Source organism: Ixodes scapularis, unplaced genomic scaffold, assembly GCF_016920785.2.
Source record: "Ixodes scapularis isolate PalLabHiFi unplaced genomic scaffold, ASM1692078v2 PGA_scaffold8__174_contigs__length_109621045, whole genome shotgun sequence".
Taxonomy (NCBI): domain Eukaryota; kingdom Metazoa; phylum Arthropoda; class Arachnida; order Ixodida; family Ixodidae; genus Ixodes; species Ixodes scapularis.
Window position 1 is genome coordinate 72,467,489 of NW_024609883.1, and position 27,810 is coordinate 72,495,298.

At 45.6% G+C, this 27,810-nt stretch overlaps 2 protein-coding genes across 2 annotated transcripts in view; one reads left to right on the forward strand and one right to left on the reverse strand.

Moving 5' to 3' along the window:
- The first annotated feature begins 1,541 nt into the window (after positions 1–1,541).
- On the forward strand, positions 1,542–13,642 carry LOC8042757. Its single transcript, XM_040220608.2, has 6 exons — positions 1,542–1,657; positions 2,505–2,577; positions 7,034–7,131; positions 8,641–8,683; positions 9,466–9,495; positions 12,090–13,642. The coding sequence occupies exons 1-6, from the start codon at positions 1,619–1,621 to the stop codon at positions 12,218–12,220; spliced, it is 414 nt and encodes a 137-aa protein (XP_040076542.1). The 5' UTR covers positions 1,542–1,618; the 3' UTR covers positions 12,221–13,642.
- Positions 13,643–18,849: 5,207 nt separating this feature from the next.
- The window catches only part of LOC8042754 (sodium-dependent proline transporter), a 114,348-nt gene continuing 105,387 nt past the window's right edge, over positions 18,850–27,810 (reverse strand). The window contains exons 13-15 of the mRNA XM_040220619.3: positions 25,892–25,992; positions 24,102–24,260; positions 18,850–19,009 (exon numbers count right to left, since the gene is read on the reverse strand). Coding sequence (XP_040076553.1) covers positions 18,860–19,009; positions 24,102–24,260; positions 25,892–25,992 — 410 coding nt within the window. The 3' untranslated portion in view covers positions 18,850–18,859. The remainder of the gene's footprint in view (positions 19,010–24,101; positions 24,261–25,891; positions 25,993–27,810) is intronic.

The following is a 27,810-nucleotide window of genomic DNA, read 5'->3' on the forward strand; positions in this document are numbered from 1 at the left end:
GGTGATTGCAGAACAAAACACCGGAATTGTTTTTGATCAAATAGATTGGCAGAGCTACTACCTCTTTGATCGCGTGCCACGCTGTGTACGGCGAAACGGCTGCTTTGTCGTTGCTGCTGTGACTTGTACCGGAACAGCTGGTGTCTAAACGAATAGTGCTACTCTATAAGGTTATAGGAAATTTTATTATAAAATCACCGTAAACCCTCATCCCCAAAGTCTCATAATGCAGGGAATGTGGTATTTTAGGAGCAATGGTTCAAATTTGTTTTAGAAGATATTTAAGAGCTGTCTCTTTGTGTGTGTGTGTGTGGGGGGGGGGGGGGGGGCAGAGAAGAGCGCTGTTTAATAATCCTCCCTCTAAATTATAGCTTCCTTTGTCCACCATATAATTCTTCCTAAACTAAAAAAAAAAAAAAATCCATTCCTACCTTTTTTTTTTTTGCAAACCCTCATTATTGTTTTTTGTGCGCGACCGTTTACCGATGAGAAATATCCTAATACTCTATTACGAAAGTAATGTGCTACTTGAGTGGCAGTTACCAAAAAAGTATTTAGAGTAAACTACTAACTACCAAAACAAAAATGTAATTTAAAGTTACTACATTACTCAAAAAAGTTGTTAGACTACAGTAGCTTGAGTAGAGTAGTTGAATTACGTACAAGTCTGGCTCGATCTCACTTGGATGACGTCGAAATGCTAGCGCACGACGGGCTTTGAATGTTCTCTGTGGTGTTGATACAGCCCAGTTCTCGAAGAGAATCTATACTTTGTTCACCCTTAAGCTGGTACTACACTGGGAGCTACGTGCCCTCCGGGCCAATCAGCCACCTCCCTCATATCACCTGACCCGGCTCTCCGCGCGTGGGTAGGGCTGGTATGGCAGGGAGCGTGATGACATGGCGAAAGAGAGGCGTATGACTGGGCCAACGAGGACGTAGCTTTCCCTGCAGTCTCAGCTCAGAGGGTGAACGGAGTATAGAATGATGTCAACCAGTTCTCGGTATTTGACGTCACTCACCTTACTTTATTCATGCCGTCACCATGGGCTGACAAGGGCGAGGAGCAAGCAGGCAGGTCTCCAGAAATTCCTTGATGGCTTTTCTTAAGGGATAAAATACTGCCAAATCATTCTCTCGGTTAATGTTGTCGAGTACACAGGGGGGGGGGGGGGGCGCGCAAAATCTCAGAATCTCTCTCTCTCTCAAACACACACACTCGCACACACACTCGCACACACACACACACACACACGCGCGCGCGCGCGCACGCACAGACATACACACACACTGTGATATATATATATATATATATATATATATATAACATCGCCAGGCTGCAAAAAACTTAAAAAATATCACCGCGAATGAAGAAAAAGAACGGTACAGAAGGAGGACATGTCGACGCTTCCATGGTATCGCGTTCTTGGAAGGCTGCGTTGCTCTTGAAAAACGAATTTCTGCACAGGACAATTCAAAGTTCAATATAAAACTGCAATAGGTTTTTCTTTTGTGATTTGTTTATCACTATTTTGTTTCAGGGCCTGACCTGGTGCACCCCGGCAGGGAAACCTTGCACAAGTTCGCGAGAGTGTTGAAAGCGAGGCTTCTCGAAGTGATGTCCATCTCCCAGCCGCTGCGTATTACCCGCGTGGCCGTGAGTGCTCTTCCCACCCCTCTAACCTGGCACGGAGGTCTACCTATAGACCTTTCTGTGTGCTCTCGTCTCCAGGCACCTAATAGGCGTATCCGTATGGGCGACTAAAAAATAATCCAAAGTTTCAACCTGCAAATAGTAAAAAAAGAAAGGGGAGGCAAACCGAGAAAATGTGATGGTTACGCTTATATCCTAAATGCCTTGCATTGGCGTGGCAAAGGCAAAACAATGTTTTCGCCCATACTGGAAGTGACGTCAATTCAAGATGGCGGCGCACTTGCAGAAAAGGTCTATACTATCCCTCCAATCGAAGTCAATCAGAGCTCGGAGTCGTTCTGACGTCATCGCAACTCTTGCGCAAGAAGCAGACGAACTTGCGCTCCGCATAGCGTCGCGCTCGATGTGAGACGCTACAAAAATTGAAAATTCGCTGGCGGTGACAGTGACCTGGGCTAGGCGACGCTCCGTGAATCCGCCAGGGACGACTTTTGGGCAGAAACAAAAACGCGGGACTTGTCTTCTAAGTTACGTATTGCATTTACCCGTTGATGTTTTTTTTTTTGCCCGATCCCTTGAAGGTCATCCTGGTGATATCCCACACTGCCTGGTGATAGTTCGGTGGAAACAAATTGGCTAGATAGGGGGGGGGGGGGAGGAATCACATGTTTATCTTCTTTAGTCTTAAGCTATAGGTGGCGTACGCTACCACCCGGTATACAAAGGGTATACGGCCATTAACATCCATCCATCCATCCATGCTGATTTTTAGCCAAATCGAAGACTATCGAAAAATCGGCGGTGTTCCCCTTTAAGCGATTTTATTGACATAAACGCGATTTATTTACAGGTGTTACCGCGACGCTCCGACCTCGTCAATGTCTTGGCGACTCTGCTGCCCGAAGAAAAGACGGAATACACAGGTGACATGAATCTGCATAGAAACGTCGCTAAAATCGGGAGTTGCTAAAAGAATCCTTTCACAGATGTATGGGCGTGTGTCATTTAGTGGTTCGATTTAAAGGAAAGCTGAAGAAGCATTTAAAATTAAAAAAAAGACAATGTAATTTTTTTTTATGTAGGCACCTTAAAATGATACGTCTTAAGTTTTCTTTCGATCTTATTAACAGGAGCGTCGAAAGCGCAGGAGAGCGCGAGAGAAAAACTAGAAAAAGTGCCGTCATCGACAGGGTCATACGATCCTTGCTGGCCACTGAGCAACGTTACCATACATGATGCACCCGTTCGTCACTCAATGGGGAAATTTCGCTACACAAACCGGAGTTTCAGGAATGCACAAGAGTATTTAATATTTTCGAGGTTCATTATGAAGATGTAATGAAGGTCGTACAACACCTAAATTGTCACCTAAGGACGCTAAAGATTTTTAAAATGAAATAAATTAATATGACTGTTTTGACTGTTGAGCGCTAATTTTGTGGAAATTTTAAAATTAAAATGACTTAAAAGGTATATGTGACAAAATCAATGGTTGTACATACTAGGGACGTCTCTCATCGTAATTTTAATATCCTGACGGGAAGACTAAATGTCCTGGTATTTGCCTATTTGTGAATATAAATTGGACGGTACAGATTTCGCTGGATTTAATTTTAATCGGTCCAACGAGATGGCGAGCTTCCACGGACTGCGACTCGCAGCGCAAATCTTCTGTTTGATATCGCCGAGATCAGCTTTGCCGCTTTGCCGGAGAATGGTCTGTGTGGGATTTCTGTCTGCCGCACCACACGAGAAATATGAACCAATCAAAGGCGAGGCATGCATTATGTAACGATGTCACGGCAACGTGGTGTGTCTCGCCGCGCGCTACGAGACGCAACACGCTTTCACTTTAAATATTAGAGTGACCACGGCTGATGCCATGACCTATTCCTATTCAGCCAATCCAGTGGTAAGAACGTGCCACGTGACCTCGCGCCCCGCGAGTCCCGATGTCGCACACCTGGGGACTCGCGAGTCGCCGACGCCCTCAGCAAAGCCCCTTGATGTGTTTGTTTGTCTTGTAAACGGCATCAAATCATCAAATACGCCAGTGCACAAGTCCGTGCGTCGTTCGACACTTGGAAGCATATGGCGGCGCAGGACTAAAATGAACGGTTGTGGAGCGGACCCTGAAAGTAAAATGCGGTGCAGGTCTCGCTCGTGGTCTAGTGGTAGGGGTCTCTCGCGTTCGCCAACAGTCGTCGTTGGGGCTTGTAAAAAACGCGGAGCATGAATCTTATCCAGGGAGTTTAGCTGACAGTGCTGGTTTGCCTTCCCCTGCTCGTGAAAAGATTAAGTGCGCAGGTGAGCTGCTGGTAGTTAATCACGTCGTTGTACACCTGAGACTGTGGTGCAGGAAAGGAAAAAAAAGTTTTAATTGAAGGAGCAGACACCGTAACACCGGCACGCCCAAGCAAAAAAGCAACGTGTTAAATTTTTTTTTTATCAAGTGGAGATCTCTTGTCGTGCAACCGAAATCTCGATTGTAGGGTGCCTCCTCAATGATAGGCCTCCGTCAGATTGCGGGAACATCGGACGTGATTAAAACCCGGGAAAACCCGTAGACCAGCGCTTTGCCTCAGAGCCACTATTATCTTTTTAAATATTATTTCGGGTTAAAAGCCACCTAGATAGTCACGAAAAAAAAATGTATACATATAGTCGCACCATTCCAACAAGCCATAGAGTGATTGCAAAAATAATTTTTAAAACTTATATAAAAAAACCTTGAATTTGTAAACATAAAGGAATCGCAACCGCCAAAGTCCCTTTCACATCGTCAATTTCATTCGAGCGTACCGATTTACAGTGAAACGCGTGCACAAGCCGCTGTGGTCCCATTCGCAGCCCTACGCTTGCTGTTTCCACATCTCTGGCTCGCTCACTGAGGGCATCCAGGAATTTGACACCTATACATCTGGTGACATTTCTGTCTCTCAAGTGACATTCCAAGCGGCAGATGACGACAAATGCTAATCAAGCTTTTCTTGAACACGAGTCGTCATCTTTACTTGATATTAGACAACTGCAACTTGCTCTAACTAAATCGGAAGCATTTGTGATTGAATACTGAACTTGACGTGTAATCTATCGATATACAGTTCCTGGAAAATGTAATATCAAAAGATGCTTGGTAATTTAATTTGTCGTTACTTTCGTTAGTTGACGATTCCGTTTTTGAAGCACGAGGAAATAACACTATTTTAAACTTTATTTCTTATTTTACAATATGCATTCTTTGTGCAGTTCATTGCTTACTTTTTGAATAGACCGACCTCACTAAGCATTCCACGCATGCGTGACGCCGCCATAACTGTAGTTCATAGGAGACAGATGCCAGTTCACGAGACAGCTCATGGCGCCCCGTGCTCTGCTCGCGCAGAGCTCCAGCAGGGTTGTCGCGCGTGCTGAAAGACTACAGCTCCCACGATGCTTGGCGGCAGCGGCGGCGCTCTTAAACTAGCTGGTGAGATCGGTCGCTCACATAAATTACCGTAAACATTGGAAAGCTATCAGTCGAGAAAAAAATTTGAATATAAAAATCTATAGCCTATTAAAAGTTAAATAATAAACTAACAACTAAGAATAAATGTAATATCGATACATTAAAGTATAGTCACAAAGAACTTCTTTCGTATGACATTACTTTTATTGGCAACGCGCGCGATCGAAAGCGTCGCCGAGGTCGGCCTTCCAACATTGGCTGAATGCTGACTATGACGTCGGAAAGGGGATTTATCATCGACGTAAACAAGAGGAATGTAAGAACTTTAATGTTGACGGTGTTGGCAGTGTTGCTTTGAGAACGCAATGATTTCAGGCTTCCACCACTCTCATTACAAACACCATCGAACTTGTTGTTCGCGAGGTAATGACGTCACAAGAGGGAACCATATGAGGGCGCCACCAAAACATCTCGCCGCTAATAAGTGACTTTCTGAAAATTTCAATGGGAAAATGGAGCCCATTTTTGGCCGTTTTCGGTTTCGGGTGCCATAGAGCCCCATGTGTTTGAAAACTCCGTCGGCCGCCATTTTCCCATTGAAATTTTCAGAAAATCCGTTATAAGTTTTGATTAAGTTATCGGATCGGGCTGAAACTTTGGCACCTCTAGCTCTACCTTTGGACGGTGAATGAGCGTTCGGCGATGCCTAGTTTAAAGTAGTGAAAGCGCACAATGAAGACGAATACGAAGACGGAGAGGCAAACAAAACGAGCGCTCCATCTTCGTATTCGTCTTTATTGTGCGCTTTCACTACTTTCAACATGCATAACCAACTCGCCTGCATCGCCACATTATGCCTAGTTTAAATTTGCGGTAAAAAAGACCGTGTGAATTTTCTTTTGTGACACCCTGTATGTATATATATATATATATTATATGTCTTTTTTTATGGAATAGGGTGTTTGCAGTGGAGCTTGGCTCTGTAAAGCGAGCAGGAAAAATCGGCGCCTACAGAAAGCAAGCTCTAACTTTCACTGAATGTGCCGTTAGGTGGTGCATTTGACCTACTGAAAATTCAAAGGTTAACCTTATTCCTGTAAAAAAGAAAAATAATAAGAAAAAAGATTAACAAGCTTGCTAGGGTCAACGGTAGACATGTTGAGATAGCGATGGCTCTAACTTGCTGCACCGTCTCACGATAAGCGTAGTGAGCAGAAAAAAGAGAGCGCCGTCTGCTCGCTGCACTTATAGGAAGACATATCGTCTCAAGTGAGAACCATCGCTAACTCGGTTGTCTGCGTCAACGTTCGCCGTTGATTTCGGCAGGTTTGTTGGTCTCACTGGTCCCAAAAGGGGAACAGTGCCTTGAAATTTCACAAGGTAGAATCTACCAACAAAAGGCACATTCGGTAAAGAATTTCAGTTGCCTATGTGCAAACGCCTATCCGTTTTTTTTTACATCACCAAGGTCCATTGAAGACACCCTATACTACTAGAATCGCAGCTTATGGCTTAGAGCCATAAGCTGCGATTTTTCCTGCAAAGAATAAAAACGAAAAACATTCGAAAACTTGTGTATTTCAAGCAATCACTCAGTATTTGTAGAAAAAAATGACATCATTCCAGGTTTTGTTTCAGCCCAGATAGTATAGACTCCCTTCATGCTCCGCTGACATGGACGAATGTTTGTCTTTGTGAATGTTTGTGCATTTCTGATAATCGTGTGGCACTACACTCGAGCCTAATTCCCTCTCGTCGGCCAGACATGATTATACTCTATGTTAGACGAAGAAATATGTAATGGAACCGATTCACCCCTGACTGGTAGTACATTGATGCTTATGTATTAAAAAGGGAAGTATTCCCTAGGGATGGGGGAAAACGGGACGGAATATGGGGAATTTTCAACCAACTTTTCCCTCTTCCTCTAGTGGTGAAGGACGTCACCGTGGACGAGGCCCTACGGAGACTGAACGCAAGCATTGAAGCTAACGACTTCACCATCAACTTCAATGTTGACGGCGTGTCCGTGAGTTACTTGTGCTATCGTTTATTAAAGCCAGAGACGTCCAAATATTCGAGTTTCGAATTCAAATCGAATAGTGAATGCCAAATAATTCGCCGAGATTCTTTGGTTTCGTTAAACAAAGTAGTCTATGCTTCGAAGTATAAGTTAAAAATGATGGTGACATCAGAAAATAGGAATTTGATTAGCCTCGTGTAAAAAATTTAGTATAAACTGATCTTTTACGACATCTGTAAACATGGCCGTCGTTCGATCTGCTCTCCAGATGTGACCATGGGATAGTAAGTACCATATGATTATATATTATTTTTATTTTTTTCTGCAGACTAAATAAAGCTTTAGTAGTCTTTTAGTCTGTTAGAAAAAAGAAGCACCATACTGCTGGCGCTGTCATACATTTACGTGTCATTTATAAATACGGTTCCGTATTTTCGGGGTCTTTCTTTTTTCGTATTCGGAGCGGTTTCGTTTGGGATTTATTTTCCCCGCAGATTGGCTGTTTTTAGTTGACAATTTCTTTTGTGGATAAAAATGTGGGCGGCTATCCGCGTTTATGTCGAAGGCGTAGAAAACAGGACAATGGGATTCCCCAACCTGGAGGGAACATATGCGCGTGACCCAATACATGGCAAACGTTCTAATGTCTGTAAAAGACAAAAAAAAAAAAAAAAAAACACACACACAAAAAAAAAAATCAAAACAATGTACGTAACGTTTCCGAAAAAAAAAAACAAAAAAAAAAACAGCCTTGCGAAGAGTTTAGTGTGGATTGTTTTTCTTGGATAAACACAAAATGTAGCTGAAGCTAAAGCTCGTTTTCCGTTGAGGCTTGGTTTTTTACAGCGGCAGCTGTTAGTGCCCCTTCATAGCAAAAGGTGCTCATGTAGGAACGCAAAACGCCCCTCTACAGCTGAGGCACTGCTCTCCCCGTCGTTTCTCACACATACACGCCAACTGCAGCAAGGCTCTCTCTCGCTCTCCCCTCCACCCCGACTTCCCCCCTGTAGGCCGCCGCCGTTCCGACAAACCCACTTGATTACGGCGAGAGCGCTCTCTGCCTCCCGATCTTTCCTGCCACATCCCCGTACCCTCCGGCGACGCGAGGACACGCTCCCTCGCCTCCCCACCGCCGCCGCCCAGGTTCCGTTCTCGCGCGCTCTCTGCGCCTCCACAGAACAGCACGCCTACATACTTTGGCTTTTCCCGCCGCAGGCGCGGTCCTCTCGCTAACTTTCTAACACATATGGCCCAGCTATGGATGTCAATCGCAGCACGCTTTGTGTGATCGTTCACAATTTTGTTTTTTATTCAGAGGCAGCTCCTATTTGGGATTTTTCTCTTTTTAGTTTTCCTCGAGTTTGATAAAACGGTCTTGGGGTGGGGGGACGGGTAATTTTAGGTTTTAACTGGTATTTACAGAAAACACGAAACCCTATTTATTAATCACATTATTTGTAATACGATATGTCGCGTCTGTATAACTCCATTGCCTTTTTTTTTTTTCCCCTACAGCCTTCGGTGTTCAAAGTGCGGCGCATGGGTGCCCTTTCACCGAGTGAGTATACACTAGCTCCCGCATCATACCTGACATATTTTTTCTAGTCGTCTTTCAGGTTCCCATTCAGCAATTCAAGTGTTGTAGCTTCAAAAGTGATTCTTCTCGGACGCGTAAAAAATATAGTCATAGTGATGACGATGGAGACAGCAATTTGAACTGGTTTATTTTATCTAGAAGAACTGTTTATTACCTGTATAAGAACTGGTAAGAATAAGGCCGTAGTCTTTTCGGTTTTAACCGGAAAACACCGATACACATCAGTCGGCGCCAAAAATACAAAATTGGTTAAAACCGAAAAAAGCACAGATTTTTCGGAAATGCTGACTGCTGTAAGGACTGCTCTTGTAGAAACCCTCCACTTTAAGATTTAGTCTTAGTTCTTCATGATATTTTTTAATCGATAGTCATGATTTTTAGTGTCCAGCCGAAACAAATCACCAAAAGTACACCGATATTTGAAAAAAAAATAGTAAACACCGAAATACATCTTCCGATATTCCTTATAATTTTTTTTTATAAATTATAATATGATTTATAATATAAAAGTTATAATTAATACCATTAAACACTGATAAACCTACGGCCTAGTTATAATCTGTAATAAACTCGAATCTGGGTAATGGCAGGAAGGAGTTTTCACGAGTTGGATATGTCTGGTAGTTTCGAGTGTTCGATGTTAGTATACGTTACTCCCGTTGTCCGCGTTTCAAGAGTGATACGTGATGCAATCGACCACTGAGCTCCTTACTGTGCTAAAATGTATTTTCGAACATTTACAGCAAAACTTGCACCGCAAGGTCACTCATCAGGTAAGCTATTTTTCTTTATCTGAAATTAGTGGTCGCGTGAGTGGGTTCCACAGCTCGGAGCACATGCAGCGCGAGCTGGCACTACAGAACCCAGGGCATGGTGGGCTAGAAGGGCGAGGTGTGACGATCGCGCTTGCGAAAGAGCTATCGATAAGTCGATAGCAGCGCCACCCTGCACCACAGGGAATAGAAGGGGAAAGAAGAAATACATCGAGGGGCTTCACAAGACCACTGCAGGATCACCTTTAATTTGCAGTGCCCAATTTTGTTATAGCTAAAAAGCAGCAACAAAACAGATGGTTGCGTTCCAGGCTGCAAGACATGGGTATGTATCCTCGAGATCTCCAGGCAGAAAAGCGAATTTCTTTGGTGTCCCAAAAGAACTCGAAAGATTCGGAACATGGGACTTTCCCATGTTCGGAACGAAATTCAGATTTTGTTCCGGAGCCGTACCAGTGCAAATACTGTAAGGAGCACCCTCCTGCCGACATCCAACACCTCATGTGGGAGTGCAAACACTACGATGAGGCAAGACACGCAACACTCGAACAACTCAAACAACAAGACCGACCACCCACGCTTCAAGATGGCTCAACCCGGTCGGGGACTGCGAGAAGAAAAATCATTTTGGGCAGTGTCCTCACTATACCTAGAGAAGACCGGCCTGGGAGACGACATATAATTAGATTTTACCCCGATAGCCCAACATCCCTGCAACCTCTGGCCCTACCTTAGCGTAAGTGCCAGTTGTACCTTTGCCCAATAAACGTTTCTCATAGTTAACATGGGAGCGGGCTATACTTAGCACCGATCGAGAAATGCTTAGAAACAAGGTCAGCACTAAGTGAGCTGTATTTCGAGGGAAGGTTCATTATGCGCACTTCACGATTGTAATAACAGAGAGCGCATTCTTTTATTCTTTAGTGTTCACAGTACGGCGGGGTGCCATTATGCCGCTGCTGCACGCATATCGATGCTAACGCTGCGTGCTGATCAGCCTTTCCATTTTCTCCCGCTGGACGAAGCGAAAGATTGTCACACCTACCTTCTAGCCCACCATACCCAGGTACCCTGGGTTCTGCGCTCTTTCCATTTACCGGGGCGAACGCTTACGCCCGCTCCACTATACTTCGTTCACCCTTAAATGAGACTGCAGCCAATGCCACAAGCACGAGAGCTCGAGGTCGCTGCTTTGAAGCGTTCCTCAGCAGAACGAGCACTCGCGCTAGAAATGCACGTCTCAAAGCCAGGAGCGCGGGCTAGCTTGCGTTTGTGGCCTTTGGCTGCAGGTGAGCAGAGTAGAGGAGCGCGGACTAACTCCGTTCACCTTTAAACTGCATGAGACCAGAAGCTCCGCCTTCAGTGAGAGCTTTCTGCCCTTGGTAACACGTGTGTGAACGCGGAAGCAAGCGCAATAAAAGCCCTGGGGAAGCCGGCGAGCTCGCGCTGAAGGCGGAGCTTCTGGTGTTAGTTTAAGGGTGAACGGAGCATAGCTTGCGCTTGTAGCCTTCGGCTGTAGTCTCAGCTTAAGGGTGACGCGAGGGTATCTTTGCCAGGCTTGCAATCACTCGTGCTGCTCCACGAGCAGCGAGAGACTGAAGGCATGTCAAAGGTATACCATCGCGTGCATGTTGCACGTGTTTGATCTATGTCGGAGTCGGCTGTTTCTACTTGTTTGCTTGTCGCTCTTGTGGGACTCGGGCATTACGAAAAGATGAGGGGAGAGGAGAAAAGCACCAGTCATGGCGAGCAGGGAGCTTTGTGTCTGGAATGCCTCGAACCTTTTCCCGGTAAGCCTTTGCGCGTACGTACACATCCTCTTTCCTACCATTGCTTCCCACCGTCGCCTCTGTCGCCATTTTTGGAGGGCACAGACCAGCATGATTAACATTCTTAGCACTTATTATTTTTTTCGCATATTTAATCTTTTGTGGCGATTCTTTGTTTGAGTGACGGTAGTACGCGGTATAAAAAGCAACGAAAACCGATACAACGGCACGATGCCAATGTGTTCTAACGAGCAAAGGCATTTTGGGATCTCCCTCATCTGTAGTTCCCAAACAACCTCCCAGACGTCGCTCGCAACTCGAAAGAAACTTTGGCTAGGTGGCGCAAGCCGGCGCCCGAGCTAAAGGGTTCAGCCGTAGCTATCTATCCAGCTCTACTCTATCCATACCCGTGCACCAAAAGCGGTCCAGCGAAGTGGCAACAAATCGGAACGCAGGAGCCGGCGTGTCATGATGTGGGTCGTTGCGATCCTGGCGGTAAGTCGTAGAAATGCTGGCGAAAAAGGGAAGGCAGACTCGAAGGTCGTTGTCGTCGCTACGTTCCATCTCGTGTCGGCTTTGGTTTCCGTCGACCGACTGGCTGCAGCGCGACCTACAGCAGAACGGGCGTCTGCCGCGTCTGCCTCCTTTACTTTGCCGCCGCCAGGATCGCGGCAGGCAATAAAGAGCATGACAGTTTTATGACGTCAGCAGGTGGAAATCGAGGGACCATTTTTGCGGACGCGGTAAATACAGCAGTCGCAGACGCATTCCAGGGCAGCATAGTAGCAATATAAGGCTCACGCGTCATTATGTGTTTCCTTGCAGGAAGCATGGCGGCTTTAGGCATTATGATGCTGCTGCTTGGAGCTGCCATTGCCGTCGGCGTTGTGGTGCTCGTGATCCGGAGATACCCCAAGAGCAACATGACTACCATACTTCTGAGAGAGCAGGCTTAAAGTGTTGGTGCTGTGCACCAAATAAGATATCGTCAGCGCGTTTATAGAAGAGAGCTGTGCTGAATTGTCCCTTTTCTACAGTTTACGTTGTCTTCTCCTGACGGCGCTGCAAGCAGTTTTCCTGTCGCGTCACCTGGGGGCGTAAGCACAATTTAGGGGCGGACGCAACTGCTTTATAAAGTTGTATTTTTGTATTTAAAGAAACGTGAAATTAATTAGCGTTGTGTTTGGTCGCGACAGCTGCAGAACTTATTCTTTCATCGTGTGGTTGCCTGCTCTTACAGAGCACCGCATTGAATCATTATGCAACGTTGGGATTGCTGGCATTCCCTTCGACGAAAGATTCCTTACAACTCAAGTCTACTTACTGTAAAAGCTGTTGACATTATTTTCTGGTGATTAAAGAAGTGAATCGGCACTTTACATTGTCTAAAGCGTGCGAGAGTTAGCAGGCTCTAAACCTCACCGCGCACAGACCATAATTTGTGGCTAACAGCAAAGCCCCAGAGCGTCGTCTTATTTCTAAGTTTAGGTTGCGTATTCGCAGATTCCCGCTTTACTTATTCATGTATAATACATAATAATTTCGGGAAAGTCCCCGAAATGAAGATTTACGCAAAAATAAATTGACTGCCACACCTCCAGGCGACTAGTGCCCTAATGAAAAGAAAATACGCCTGGCCCCGCACCATCCTCGGGACTTCTTCAAGACTAGCAGAGACCTCTACCAGTTGAAATATCCAGGAGCTAGCCGTCAGTAGAGCAAGCGGATGTTGACAGTTGACACCATGCAGTCTTGATAGTAATCACCGCAAGGGTGAGATCAGAAGTTTTATGATTAGTTATTATGATTTAGGGGAAGTCTCAGAGGTACCCAATGTCACCAATCGCCTATAGGGGGCGCGCATTGCGCCCCAATGCAGGGGGAAGTCAATTTATTTATGCGATTCATCTTTCTTCACTACACGCTGATGGGCCTAACTTTCAATGCCGTTGCAGTTTCATCCAATAAGAAACGCGGGGAAACCCCACTTCCGTCTTGCTCTGTCCTTCAGCAGTGTGCAGTTGGGGATAACGGCATACATTAAAACGCCCCAGCGACAAATAAGAACCACGATATTAAGTTTGGCTCCCTCCATTCCATATAATCGCGAAGATGGTAAGATCTGGCTCGAGCTCAGCCCACCAGTTAAACTATAGGAACTCCAAGTTGGACACTCGGCGAGAAAGTCGACGAGAACGCCGACCACGGTGATTGGCCAGCGCTGCGCTGGCAAATCGCGGCTGTCGGCGATCACGCTTTTTCCGGAAATTAGCTTCGGAACAAGTTGCATTGCACCGCCGTACGATGCTGACGTCTGTGGCTACGGCAAATGTCACGCTAGTAAGTGAAGGGGTGAAATAAAATATTTAAACTTCGAACCAACTGCGTCTAGTTTTCATTAATTTTTCTTTCTCTTTACAGGGTCGGCTAATTTCTCTCGTTGTTCGCATTGTCAGGCGAAACCGAACTAGAACTACAAGAAACAAATACCAATGCGGGGGTTGATTTATTCTTTCTTTCAATATAATTTAAGTCGACTCTTCGAAACTTGATGTAATCCTCTCCTACTCGGATGGTGAAAAGCCACCTACAGTATTTCCTGAACTTAAATGAAAAAAAAAAAAAGAAGTTATGAACATCCCAACATACTCTCCTTCTGCGCGCTTTCATTTTTGTATGCTGGGCTGTGAAACGCGAGCTCAGCGTGCGCAGTATCTTCTAGGATTAACAGAAAACGCGCTTGCGTACACAGCTTAGGGACTCAGCGTTTTTTTGTTGTTTTTTTTTTGCCGGGGTGATAAGCGCGATAACGACGACTTCTGATTGGCTGCGATTGGAAGGATAGTAGAGCTCGGCATTCGGACGTCAACGCACCTTTGCGTAAGAAGCATACAAACTTGCACTCCGCATGGGCTGCTGCAGTGGGAACACGAGCCACAGCCGGACTCTTTAACGGACACACCCATTCAATGAATCACGCTTCAGCTGTCTTGGGGATTCAAATGAATCATGTAGACGTTACCCCCCCAAAAAAGTAGTAGATTACAATTACGATTACACTTGCTTAAAAAATGTGCGAATTCATTACTCTATGACTTGATGAGAAAAGTAATCGGCCGTTACCTTAAAAAAAGTAACCACTACTTTTCCGACCACTTCAGATTTTCAAAACGACAGATTTTTCTGTCGGTTTGAAAACGTTTTCTTTATTTTTCGATAGACGATTATTGGATTGCAATCACCGAATTGTAAGATAACTATCTTGTCAATCCAGTAATGTTGGTAAACCATCCTCGTGTTGGAGACTTGGTTCAAGGATTTTGGGGGGGGGGGGGGGGGGGGGGAGTAGTGACGGTTAAAGTAACTTTAGCACATCCAAAAGTAATTGGATTACTCTTGCGATTACTTCTTTATAAAGGTGAGGATGGCAAGATTGCTCCGAAAAGAAATCAATTAGAAGTAATTTGATTGCTTGCAATGAGTACCGCACAAGTCTGCAAGTTGAAATCGTGTTGTTGCCTTTTATCTGAAGCTTTATCTGAAATCACGTTGAAACACCCGAGCTCTGCGGTTGAAATGACGAGTGGGTAGGCGCCAAGCCTTGCAGCAGCTGAGCGTGAGCCAGGCACGTAGCCAGGAGGTGGGGCGCCCATGGGGCCCGGCCCCCCCCCCCCCCCCCCCCCCGAAATCTTCCATTTTGCTAGGACCTCCTCTTCCCCCCTCCCTCTCATACAGCATTTTGCCACGGGCGGCCTACCCCCCCCCCCCCCCCCCCCCCCCCCCCCTTCCCCCCGAAACAAAATTCTGGCTACGTGCCTGGTGTGAGTGCCGCCGTAACCGACCTTCAATGTTTGTTTCCTCTTACTGCGTTTCGTTTACTTCATTGCGACAACAGTGGGGCAGGTTATTGCCATTTCAGATTTTACTGTGCCCTTCTCCCCAGCATAGGCCTTTGTAGAGGCTCGTCATCGCCCTAGGGTGATTACCTTCCTGCTAGTGAAATGCGGGACACGCGGGGCAGGGGGGGGGGGGGGGGGGGGTTATTAAGACGCGCACAACGAACCAAGGCTCTGTTAACGCATTTATTATCCCGTACTGTTTATACAAATGCTAATTGTATTGCAGTAATTACGCTCAAATAATTTTCACTACCAGTGATCGATTATTTTGAATGCCAAAGATGGTATTACATGTGCCGAAGTTGAAAACATAAAAATCGACTGTACCAGAACTCAATGCATCAAATGGAAATAAGAAACAGTATATATTTTTTCTGGTTATTGTTGCCTGTCCACGATTATTCCATCAACATGGTCCGACACGAATTTTTAACATTATGTTCTTTTTTAACCGTTGCATGTGTGGCTGCCTTCACTAAAAAAAAAAAAAAAGAAATTTACAGCAAACCTTTTGCAGTTGCATGGTGCTACACAAAATTCTAACACTATGTTCTTTTTCGACCCGAATTCTACAGCACATCTTTCGCATTGGCACGGCAGTTCGGAAATAATTACAATATTTTATACTTAAACATCTGGGCCCGTTTGTTCGAAGCCGGTACCGACTTCGAGCTTTTAACCGCGGTTAAAGGTTAACCGCCCTTATCTACTAGGTACCTACAAGTACCTAGCTAAGTTTGACGAGGGCTGGATGAGCGATAGCTCCTTGTTTTATTATGGGGTTGTAGCTGGCGTCACCTACTGGCTGTAGCGAATATACGTGGCTTCCGTGGAAAGCAACCCAAGAAATGCGCGCTGCCTGGTTTTCGCGACCTAGCGCGGCATACATTTGAGCTTAACAAACAATTTTTATTGCTCGTGGTACAAATAATCGGCAAGGTAAAACTAAATTAACCCTCGTTTGGAAATTTTCTAAATATTTGGCTGTATGAAGTGAAGACCAGCCTCGTTGAAATTGCCTTCCGAGTTCGAAAGAGGACGACGAAGTTGAGTCCTAGAAACGATTAGAGAGAAGTGAGCAGTGAAAGGCGGGCGGTATACCGGCAGCATGGTTGGCCAGCATGTAAGAACTGTATATAACACCCTCATAAATTGAAAAACCTGTAACTCGGCTCCACTGAAAATTGACCTATTAGTGAATTACCCGAACATCGAGAAGAACGCTGGAAGTGTAAAGGGCCGCCCACACTAGCGAGAAAACGCGCGTGGCACGCCGATCGCGGGAAGTAACAAAAAGTCGCCGTAGCATAGTCAGGGCCAGGAGCGCGTGCAGAGACACGCCCTTTGTCTTCCCACTCAACCGATTTTGCGGAACGCGTTTTCAACGCAATCGGCGCGCCGCGCGCGTTTTCTCGCTAGTGTGGGCGGCCCTTTATTCTATGATCCGCGCGCGCTGGCCTATAAAATATTTGAAGTAAATAATCATAATAAATTTTTGACGAACGCGCGTGCACGGCAAAATTTGTTTTAGGCTTTTTGCTTCAGAACAGTTATTACTGCAGACGCCAGCAGGTGCAGCGCGAGTAACTACACTCGTAGCATGCACCTCGGTGCTTTTGAAATTTAGGAAAAGATCTATGGGAACGCTGTCTGCTTTTGGCTTCCAAATCTTGCCCAAATGGATCCGAGTCACTCCGGCGGATCGTATCACGTGACAGCACTGATTGAAAAACGCTGGACGCGGGTAGGTTTTAAAACGTCAAGGATGGTCACCCTACATCGCCCGCTTCAGTGCCTCGGCATCTGGGTAAGTAAGACAAGAGAAGGTCAGCAATGGCGGCTGTCTACTCTGGCGCGTGTACAAAGCGTCTGTACCGGCTATACTTCGCTTCAGCGTAAGGGGTACTCCGGCGTTTTCTTCATAGTCCCCGATACGCCTGAAAATGAGCTAAACACACAAACAAACATCGCTGAAAGAGTAAGCCAAATATTTGGCCAAATTAAATGGTTTTCGCGAAGTTATTGAATTTACCATTTTGGTCCTCACCCTGTTTTCTTTAAAGTGAGAGTCTCTACTTGCAACATTGAAAAAGTGACGTCAGTAAGAGGCGGGGGTTCAGTCTTTGGAGTGGAGACTTTGTTCCTAACTGGTTACAAGCAGTTTCACGGTGTCAAATGAAATGCTATGGATGCTCACTTCAGCACCCGCGCAGCAGCACGAAACAAGTGCTCGGTATAGGTCATTTTTTTTTACTTCCCACTCGACCTGCAAGCCTGCCTTTCCCTGATGTCACGGCATTGAAACGCGTGGGTATTGAATCACGGTTTTGGCGTGATTGTCACTTGCCGATTTCACAATGACTGTTCTCAATTTTGCGATACTAAATGATATGTTGGAAAAGGTAAAGGTCGGCGATTCCGAAAGTATACTTACTTGGGGTAGCCAAAAAAATCACCGGAGTAAAGCAGCGTAGAAAGTGCAAGCCACTGAGCCTTTTTTTTTTGTTTATGATTGGTTTAGTGCTTGTGTCGCTGTCAGATTAGTCCCATCAGCTCGTAGCGTCAGCTGTGTCCGGACTTGATATGAAACAGAGTATTAGCGGCGAGATATTTTGGTAGTGCCCTTCTATGGTTTCCTCTCGTGACGTCATTACCTTGCGAACAACAAGTTCGATGGTGTTTGTAAGGAGCATGGTGGAAGCCTGAAATCATTGCGCTCTTAAAGCAACACTGCCAACACCGCCAAAATTGAAGTTCTTCCATTCCGTTGATGAGAAATGTTTTGCTGGCGTCATAGTCAGCATTCAACCAATCGTGGAAGACCGACCACAGCGACGCTTTCGATCGCGCACGTCGCCATCTCGCTCTTTGAACGCGTTCTAGCTAGCACCAAATTCGTTTTCCTGGCTGTCGGCGTTCGCGTTCGAAAGCGTTCGATCCCCGAATAGAGTCATTGGCGACGTGAGCGATCGAAAGTGTCGCTGTGATCGACCTTCCACTACCTTCCAGGATCGGCCGAATACTAACTATATGACCTCAGCAAAAGATTTCTCGTCGACGGAAATAGGAGCAATGGAAGAACCTCACTTTGGACGGTGTTGGAAGCGTTGGTTTCGGAGCGCAATGATCTCAAGCTTCCGGCATGCTCGCTACAAAAACCATCGTACTTGTCGTTTGCAAGGAATAATGATGTCACGAGAGGGAGCCGCAGCAGGGCGCCACCAAAACATCTCGTCGCAGATAGTCGAGGAACACTTGCGCTTATTTCTTTTCACCGGGATTGGGCTGCGCGGGCGACCACGTCCTTCCAAAGGAAGAAAGTTGGAAATAGAGGTGCGGCGCGCACTGAATTCTTAGCCTGCCACCGGCTACAGGCCAGCACTTCGGTTACGAACAAGCCAGCGCTTGCCCACACCAAGTGTGGGCATTGCGCGTGCGCAGAAACCAGATTCCCTCGAGGTGTAGCGTGTGCGCATGCGCAGTGCCGGCAGCAGCGCCACCGCAGTGCCGTGACGTCAGAGAGCGCATGTTCGTGCCCGTGGGCGTTTCGCGAGCTTCGTGCAAGCACGCGCAACCGGAGCACGACAGAAGGCAACAAGCACGCGCGTGCTGGAGGAGGCGCGGGCGTTCCAAAAAGAAACGCGCCCACCGCTCTCACCAAGATATATGCACGAAAGACACGCGGCGTTTGTTCCTTCATGTTTCTTTATCGTTGCTAGTGTGTCGCAGGGGTATGTGGAGCACCCCGTTGTGGGCCCCGTCGCCCAAGCTGGCGTGGTACTCCTGGAGCAGCTTCTTCTCTGCCGGACCCCAGTCGTCCGTCGGACGAAAGGCGCTCAGAGGATCCTGCGAGAAACGAACCGCGAAATCGGCGATTCAGACACCTCCCTCCCCGAACACGCCGCCCCTAACCCTCTAGAAACAAAAAGAATGCCTGCGACTCCCCACGCGGTGACGTCTAGACACACAGGCGGCGTAATTTTGTCGATCTTCAACGTGGTCAGTCCCTGCCAAACGTCAGAGACGGTGATGCCGATTACCACCAGTTTCTTTAAAAAAACAAAACAAAACTAAAATTATGGTAGAGGCATTTTTGTAGAAACCACAGGGGTGATTATTTTTCAATCCGAAAGCACGGGCACTGGGTAGGTGTTCGGCTCACAGCAAAATTTAGCGGGGAACCTGATTCCGCTAAATTTAGCGGGGAACCTGATTTGGTGCATTGGTCATGTGAAGTCAATTTTCCGCTAAATTTCCCGGAAAGTTGACTATATTATAGGCAACATAAATGGTGCTATCACCATTTATGTCGCCAGTGAATTGAAGCGATAGCATCAATTCTTGATGCTGTCGCATCAAGAATTGTTTTTGTTTGCTAAATTCTATATAGACGTTCGCCAAATTAGTCTTCTAAAAAAAAAGTAGTTCCTGATCACGTGAGCGCTCCCTAAAATACCTGCAGTGAAGCCCAACTAGGTATACGCAAAAACTCTGAAGAAACAAAATACGCATATATAAGTTATTGAAATGAAATCGCCTTTAAATACTCTGCTGATATTGTTATTTCATGTGATGGCAGAGTTCATTTTATGTAACAGTTTCTTGTGTTTTATTTTTCTGGAGTAAACAAGCACAAAACGAGGCATGTTTAGCATTTAAAACGGGAAGCACTGTTGATCTTGAAGATATTTTAAGAAATTGGCTGGACTGGGCTGCGGCTATATTTTTCCTTCCAGTTATTTGAAAATAAAAAAAAAGCAAAACAGTTTAACAAAAAGTTAAATCTCTAAGTTGCCCAAAACTCAAATTTTCGGAAGATTCCAACCCAAATTAAGCATCAGGGCCCACCTTAAAAAAAAATCTGCGGGACGGCTCATTAAATACACCAGCTTGTAACCTTTAAACTAAGCAAGATCTTTTCAAGCAAATTTTGTTCGAAGCGAAAATCAATTTCTGAAGAGGGGGGGGTGGGGGGGGGGGGGAGCATGGGGTGCAGCCCCCCCCCCCCCGCCCCCGCCAAAATCTTCCATTTCGCTGCGGCCTCCTCTCCCGCCTCCCCCTCATACAGCATTTTGTCATGGGCGCCCCCCCCCCCTCCCCCCCCTCCCCTCCTCCCCCCGAAACAAAATCCTGGCTACGTGCCTGGTGGGTGCACAGCTTCAGAAATTGATTTTGCCAGGCACATAGCCCGGGGGGGGGGGGGGGGGGCAGCGCCCCATGCCCCCCCCCCCCCCCCCCCCCCGGGCTACGTGCCTGGCACCCACATCATACAGGTTTTCATGGTACCGTACTGAGCCTTCACTGCACAGCACGCACGAACCGCTGGTAATCTGAGACATCCCAAATGCCCTCAAGAGCCCAAAGCGCATCAAGTTTGGGCTATACGCATGCAGCGTGTACCTTTAACTGCGTTGTTTTTGTGGTAACAAGCAGTAAATTGACGCATGGGGTATATTCCTTCAATTACCAGTGGCGCGAGCATGTTCTGCATGGAGGGCACCAATACGATACCAAGAAAACAAATTACGCCGATGCTCAAACTAAAAAAAAAGAAGAAAACTATATCGCTTAAAACAAATTTTGTTTTTTCTCAGTTACTAGGCTGATATACTTAGTGCGCCGCCCCGCATGTTTTTATCAGGGGGGCCTTGATGCGTAATTTGCGTCTGAATCGGGGGCGTAGCCAGGGGGAGGGGGGGACTTATGGGGCTTCAGCCCCCCCCCCCCCTTCCCGAAATCCAGCCGACCCTATAATATACACATGCATTTTGATACCCCTCCCCCTCTCCGCACCCCAAGTCATGGACATCCCAGCCACCTCAGCCAACTCAGCCACCTTAGCCACCTCAGCCCCCCTCCCCCCCCCCCCTCAAAAAAAAAAAATCTTGGTTACGCCACTCGTTTGAATCTACTGCAGAAGTTAATTTTAAGCAACTCTGAGGCTTATACTTGGTGCACATGTTTACATTATTGTGCTCAAATATTTTTAAGCGTAAATTATTCCAACTGCCAAACCCAGATAGGTTTCTAAAACATCGTCAAGGACAGCAGTGCTTTCTATTTTAAATGCTGAACGCGTACTGTTCTGTTCTTGCATACTCCAGAAAATCTAACACAAAAACTGTTTTATGATATAAACTCTGGCAACAGTTGACAAAAAAATCTGAGCAGTCTATTCAGTGTCATTTAATCATCCCATTATAAAAACTAAGATTTTCTTTATGGATTTTTATCTTACACATAGTTTGGCTTCACTGAAGCTATTTTTGGACGCGCTTATGTGATCAAAATTATTTTATCTAGAAAAAAAAAACATATTGCCGAAGGTGGACAGTCTTTTATTATGTATTGCTATTGCCGTGCTGCTTTTTATGCGAATGGTTGCCGACACACTGCTGTCCATTGTAGCTCAGCGCTCCTTTTTACGGATTGTTGTGGCAGCGGGTTTACGCTTACATTGCAAGTTTCTTTTGCATCTAGTGCTTCATTATCGTTCCACTCCTATTATATTCTATGTTTGGAATAATAGCATTGATAAAAAAACCAAGAAATATTGCAAGGCAGCAGACAGATGACTCCGGGAAGTAGATAGCGCAGATGCAGGGTCATAAATGATGTGCTGTTTCCTTCTTATCTCTCTAAGATGCCACAAACCGTCATCCGGGTAAATATGCAAAACCAACGGGTATGCCCAAGACGGGATTCAAGCGTCCCAAAAGAATAAATTGGCTGGCCACCCAACACAGTTGAATTCGATCGCATCGACGCTAACTCGCCAAGGCATTATTTGCCGTCGTGTTCAATCTCAGTTTCCTAGTAGCTCAGTTAGGCTAACGCAAAATACTCCTACAGAATCGCTCCATGTTATAAAGAAAAGTGTAAATCCGAAGATATTGACAAGGCAAGGACCAAGGACAAAAGAACTTTGACATAGAAAACACAAAGTAATTTTTAAGTGACAAGGACCTAAGATCTCTGCAGACATGTACAAGTTACTCAAAAAAGGTAGTTAAGTTAAGTTACTGAGTATCGACGCCAAAAGTAATTGGAGTAGAGTAGAAATTACGCATTTGTAATAGTAATTGAGTAAACTACTAACTACTGTAAAAAGTAGCGAGTTACTTTGAAGTTACTTTCGAAATTACTTTTTTATATTTTCGTGGTAGCAAAATGAACAGCAGTTTTGATCAATGAAAAACCCTGCGAGCCTAAAATAAATGCAGTCTATTTATGGCTTGCGTTTTCGCCAAAATAGTTTACCCGCTCGCAGAAGCAATTGACTTTCAAAGTTCTTGATAGGAGAGTTTTCCCCTTTTCCTTCCAAAGGCGTCCCGAGCCAAGCTAAATAGACGTTCCACCGACGGGCTGGATGGAACGGCAGCGTTGAATTTGAGAAACAGGCTGTGCAGGGTCGGGTAAGCGAGTGTCGGCATCTTAGGTGTCCATGACGAAACATGTGAGGTTTGCCTCGGGTAGAGGGTCTTTTATAACAAACTTTCCTCCTTTTTTCTTTCATCTCCGTCAAGTTGAGATTGTTATGACTGGCCCCTCTTTATTCCGACGTCGTTCTGAGAGTACGCTGAGCGAGTGCACATGACCGTCAAGGGTTCAAGTCTCGCGCTACGACGATGAGATCATCCGGACGACTGCGCGTCCCGTTGTAGTGCTAGTGCTACGGTACTGAAAAAAAAAATTGTTTTGGTTTAACAGAAGGTGAACCGAAGTATACTTCGCCGCTGACACCGGGTCCAACAGAAGGATCTCCCAAGGGTAAAACTCGCAATCCTCACCGGCGACTACAATATTGTGACGCGCCTGACACGCCTCACAAGTAAATCATTTTTAACAAAGAGGAGGTCTCCCAGGCATGGATGGTCGGAAGGACGCGGAGGATTACGTGAACAAGCATCGTCGCTCGTATACAGTTGCAGCTGGAAGCGCGAACGTGCTCCCATGAACGGATTATCCGTACCAGGTTTTGTGCGCGGGGGAGTCCGGCTTTGCAAAGGCGTATGCGCTGACGACAAGGCGACCATGGGAACAGGCGTCCAGCTGCGAGGTCATTCCAGTGGCACCTCCCGTGGAACCTACCGCTTCAGTCAGAACTCACTAAAGACAGACAACACGAAAACAACAACAACTCTCGGAGTGTCCCCGTCTTTCGCGGTTGCACCTGGAGGCGCGGCGTCTGCGTGCATTACCAGATTAGGTCAATACCCGACCAAGGCTTGTTGTTCGTGCGTGCCGGTGTTATGTTTTGGCTGCTCGTCGCCACCTTGCCCCAAGGACGCCCTCCCGAACAAGGGGGCCCCTTTTTCTTGAATGCCACTTCATATGCCGGCGTCTTATTAATTTCTGTGCACAAACTTTCGTGATGGGCAAAATTAGCACTATATAATTTCGAAAGTAGTTAGTAATTTGAGTAGAAGTTACCTGAAAAAAGTAGTTAAATTAAACTACTAATTACTCAAATCAAGTTGTAATTGAAAGTTACCAAGTTACTCGAAAAAGTAGTTAAACTACAGTAGTTTGAGTAGAGTAGTTGAACTACGTCCAAGTCTGGATCTCTGAGATGGTAGGGACTTAAGAGCGTTGGCAAAGCAAACACTAAAGAACTTTAACGTGACGAGGACCTAGTATCTCTGACATAATAGGCACTTAAGATATTTCACAAGAAAAGGACGTGTGATCCTTGTCATGCCAACATGACCAGGACTTCAGATCTTCAGATTTTGACTGTCTATAAGAACATCGGCGAATTCTCCAGGGACAGCTAGTTAAGACAATCATTGGACTACAGGCTACAGTTTTGTCGTTGCCACAACCACCCTTATGTCTGCACAAGCACATGCTTCAAAGCGCTTTGACGATCAGCCTTGGAAATGCTGTATGCATGCCGATTCTGAACAGTGCCGTGCCGTGCATCGCGTCTGCTCACCTTCCGTCTTTGAATGAGCGCCACGGCGGCCCAGATCGGAACTTGCATCATGGACAGCGAAGCCAGAAACCAGCCCAAGTTGTTGGCCCACTGGGGGTAAGGTTCGACGTTGTTGTAGGTCACCGGCTTGGAGAGCACCACGCCGTAGACCAGTAAAATCTGCGAGGTGCCAGAACAGTTAAACAGCTTTCAAAAACAAAATATTGCTTCACAATGGAAGCTTGAAACTGCGAAACACTTGACCCGGAGGCAAGAAAAAGACATAAAGAGTATTGACTAGGTCTCCTGCTTTATTCCTCCCGTCTCTACGAGGATTGTTGTGTCTTCAGGCTGGCCTTTGAAATAATCTCGTTTTGTTGTGTGGTCAGTCACATATGGTTACTATTCGTTACTTTTGCGTGCTCATGAAGCTTGCAGATGCTTTCCTAATGCACACTGTGTCAATATATTATTGTGCGCCCCATTCGATTGCAGGATTCTTAAAAAAAATATTTAATAAAAACTGTTATAAGGAGCCCTCTTAGCACTTTGCGAGTCGCTATTCGACATGATGCCATGCTTTTTTCGTTAGTAGGTGAACAGTCGGTGATATCCCAGAGGCTTAAACATAAACTATAATGGAAGAAAAAAAAGCTAGTTTTTAAGGGCATCGTGTCTTTACCGTCTCACTGTACAGACATGCGCCATGGGAAACAAATATTCTGCACACTGGATACCAGCACTATAAAAGCAAAAAAAAACAAAAAACATGGCGTGCCTGCTTTCCCGCAAAGCACTTTTGAGAGCCAATCATTACAATCTATGGAAGGCGCTTTGTAACGAATGACGCTGAAAGATATTTTACACCTAGGGAAGAAAACGGGCTGCACTGAGACACTAAACATGAAGTAAGCACGTGAAACATCGTGCTCAATGTCACAGCGCATACAGTTTTTTTTTTGTTTCGGTTTGAACACATATGTCGTTATTCCCCGAGCTACCTCCGTAGATAGTTAGGATTGGCTCAATGAAGTGCTTTGCCGAAATACAGATGCACCGGTCTTTTTTGGTTTTGTAGAGCGTGTAGTGTGAGCCTTTTTGGTGCTGTAGCACAATGTAAGATTTCTTTTTTTTTTTAGAATAAATTGAGAGGACGACATACGTTTATGGATGTTCATAGATTTACAACTTTCTAGGGCGGTAAAAAAACCAGATACATCTTCTCAGCGTAAGCTTGTTGAGACACAGATTGTCCGCATTGCCACGAGAAGTTGTTCAAATGGAACAAAATACAAACCTCTCGATCTTGTCTTCTCACGAGGAAATGATGCACTAGGGTAAGCAACCGAACATGTCATATTTCTTTGAGCCGCGGCCGCACCGCTTATACATCATACACACCACTTCCTGCAGACACCGTCTACACGGGTCCTCTTGCTCGTACAAAGGTACCGCCCATCGGTCAACCAAAAAACTGTCTTCAGGCATGTTCGGAGCATATATACATATCTATGGAATGAACATGGTTGGAACATGCGCGAGGCGTGGTCCGCAGACAGTTCTGCGTCTGCAGGTAACTACGTGACTTTTGTATCTTAAGGAGGCGCCTAGGATGGAACCTGCATGTTAGTTCTAGTTATCCGTGAGTTTGAATTAAGAAAGTTTGAATTAACGAGATGCTGCTTTATACTGTATGAAGAGTAAGAGACGGTGGCTTCAGACTGGCGTATATGATCGATATAAATACAGCGGCTGCAAAACTGAGGGGAAAAACACACCAAAAATCGTGTATTCTGCAGGATAATACGTACGCAGAGGACGATGGGTGACACGACAGCCCAGCTGAACTTGAACAGCCAGGGCGGAGACTTGCCCAGCATGAACGTGAGATCGTTGGAGAACCGTTTAACCCCTGTACAAAAAACAAATGTGAGAATACACTTACGTCACCCATATTTTTTCTTGTGCTTACGCGGACGTCAGTGCCCTAAAAGCTGTCTACGTATATATATATATATATATATATATATGGGTGGTTTCATCTCAAATCGTGCAGGCAAAAAGGGTCGAATTTTTAATTTCGATGAAAAAAATATATGTTATGGCGCCGTTTCTAAAAACGCAGTCGCCACAAACCGCAAGTTCGTCGGATTTTTTGTTCTCGACGTGTGAATTTTTAAAGAGGCCGCGGCGAGAAGCAGTGTTTTTCACACCCGTCGTGGGTCGCATGTTTCGCTTGATCTCCCGGCCTGGATTTTCAGTCAACATTATATTATCTTTTTTCAAGCACTCTGTGGACACATCTAAAAGGCTCCAATAGCATAAAATAATTTTAGGCGTTTTGCTTTTGTTTTGTAAAAATGTCAAATACGCCCCCTCGGTCAATTGTTGATGAAGTTTGACAATTAATTACTGGCGATCTACTTGGGTTAAATCGATAATTTTTATGTCCACGGAGAGCCCAAAACACGTTCTTTATATGTGTTATAAAATAACTCGGCTGTATAAAATATTTTTTTCGTTACGTTTACGTTAATATTATGTGAAAACCAAAAAGTACCTTTTTTGAAATTGATTTTCTCAAAAAACCCATTTTTTATTTTTTTTATTTTTTGTTAAAATGTAGATGTGATAGTTTTCTGCGCGAAAATGAAGTCGAGAAAGTGTATATTTTGTTTGTATGTTCTATATTAAAGCATCAATATCGTACAAAAACGTGTTTTTACGGCTCGAAATAGACTTGCGAATTGCGCGTCTTCACAAGCTTGGAAATAGTTTTTTTCTTTTTTTCAACGTTCCCACATAAAAATGAAATACAGTATTTCTACCCTGTTATATTTATTGATTATTTAAATTTTATTATAGGCGGCAAGCTACATCGGAGGAGTTCCAAAAAGAGAAAGCAACACTTCTTAACAGACCAGCAGGTGTCGTTAATTTTTTACGTGTAGGAGTCGGTAGACGTCGTATTGATTCGGGGCCCTCATTGACCTGCATGAACGTCCCGCCCTTTCGGAGCCAGCAGATGACCACGACTTTTCGCGCTCGTTGTGTTAGATAGGACGGCCCGTGACAGTAAAGCGAGCAGCGCACCCTGTGTCACGAGGAGTGAAATGGTACGATTGTGTCGTTGACACGGCGAACAGTGACAGCCACCCAGGAGGAGTCAGTCAGAGTATTGCACAAGGCAAAGCAAAGGAATCGTTGCCTGAAAGGATGAGGACACCACGGCCTTACAATATCGACGGTCAACAACTGTTCTGCCAGCCAAAACAACGCCGCGTGCGCGCTAAAACCGGCGGCGCGGGACAGAAATCCCGCAGACGCACACACGAAGATGGGCCGGTTTCGTTAGGGATGTGGGGAAATTTGAAACCAGCCATCCGTGCATGCGTGAAACGATACCGCCTGTTTCCCCTAGCTTCGAGCGCCCTATCCTTACCTTGAAACGGCCGTGCTCTCTCTCTCTCTCTCAGGGGAGATCCGATAGCACCGAAGGGTTATCTATTAAACTTGACGAAGAAAACGAGAAGGGACTGTTTAAGTTTAATTATCCCCACCAACCCGCTCGTTCTGTCCTTATAAAGGGTTATCTCTTTTGGAAACAGCAAAACCCGGAGATCGACATTAAAACGAGCGTGTTGGTAAATATACTTGTGTTTGTACTCTGCCCGGAGACTAGTTGGGTCGAAGTCAGCCTCCTTGTCAACTATAACCGTTTGTGAAGAGT

Excerpts from the sequence above, each read along its gene's own strand:
- LOC8042757 (XM_040220608.2), top strand. The coding sequence starts at position 1,619 with ATGTCCATCTCCCAGCCGCTGCGTATTACCCGCGTGGCC. Across the intron at positions 2,578-7,033 it reads AGAAAAGACGGAATACACAG|TGGTGAAGGACGTCACCGTG; the intron begins GTGACATGAATC and ends CTCTTCCTCTAG. Across the intron at positions 7,132-8,640 it reads TCAATGTTGACGGCGTGTCC|CCTTCGGTGTTCAAAGTGCG; the intron begins GTGAGTTACTTG and ends TTTCCCCTACAG.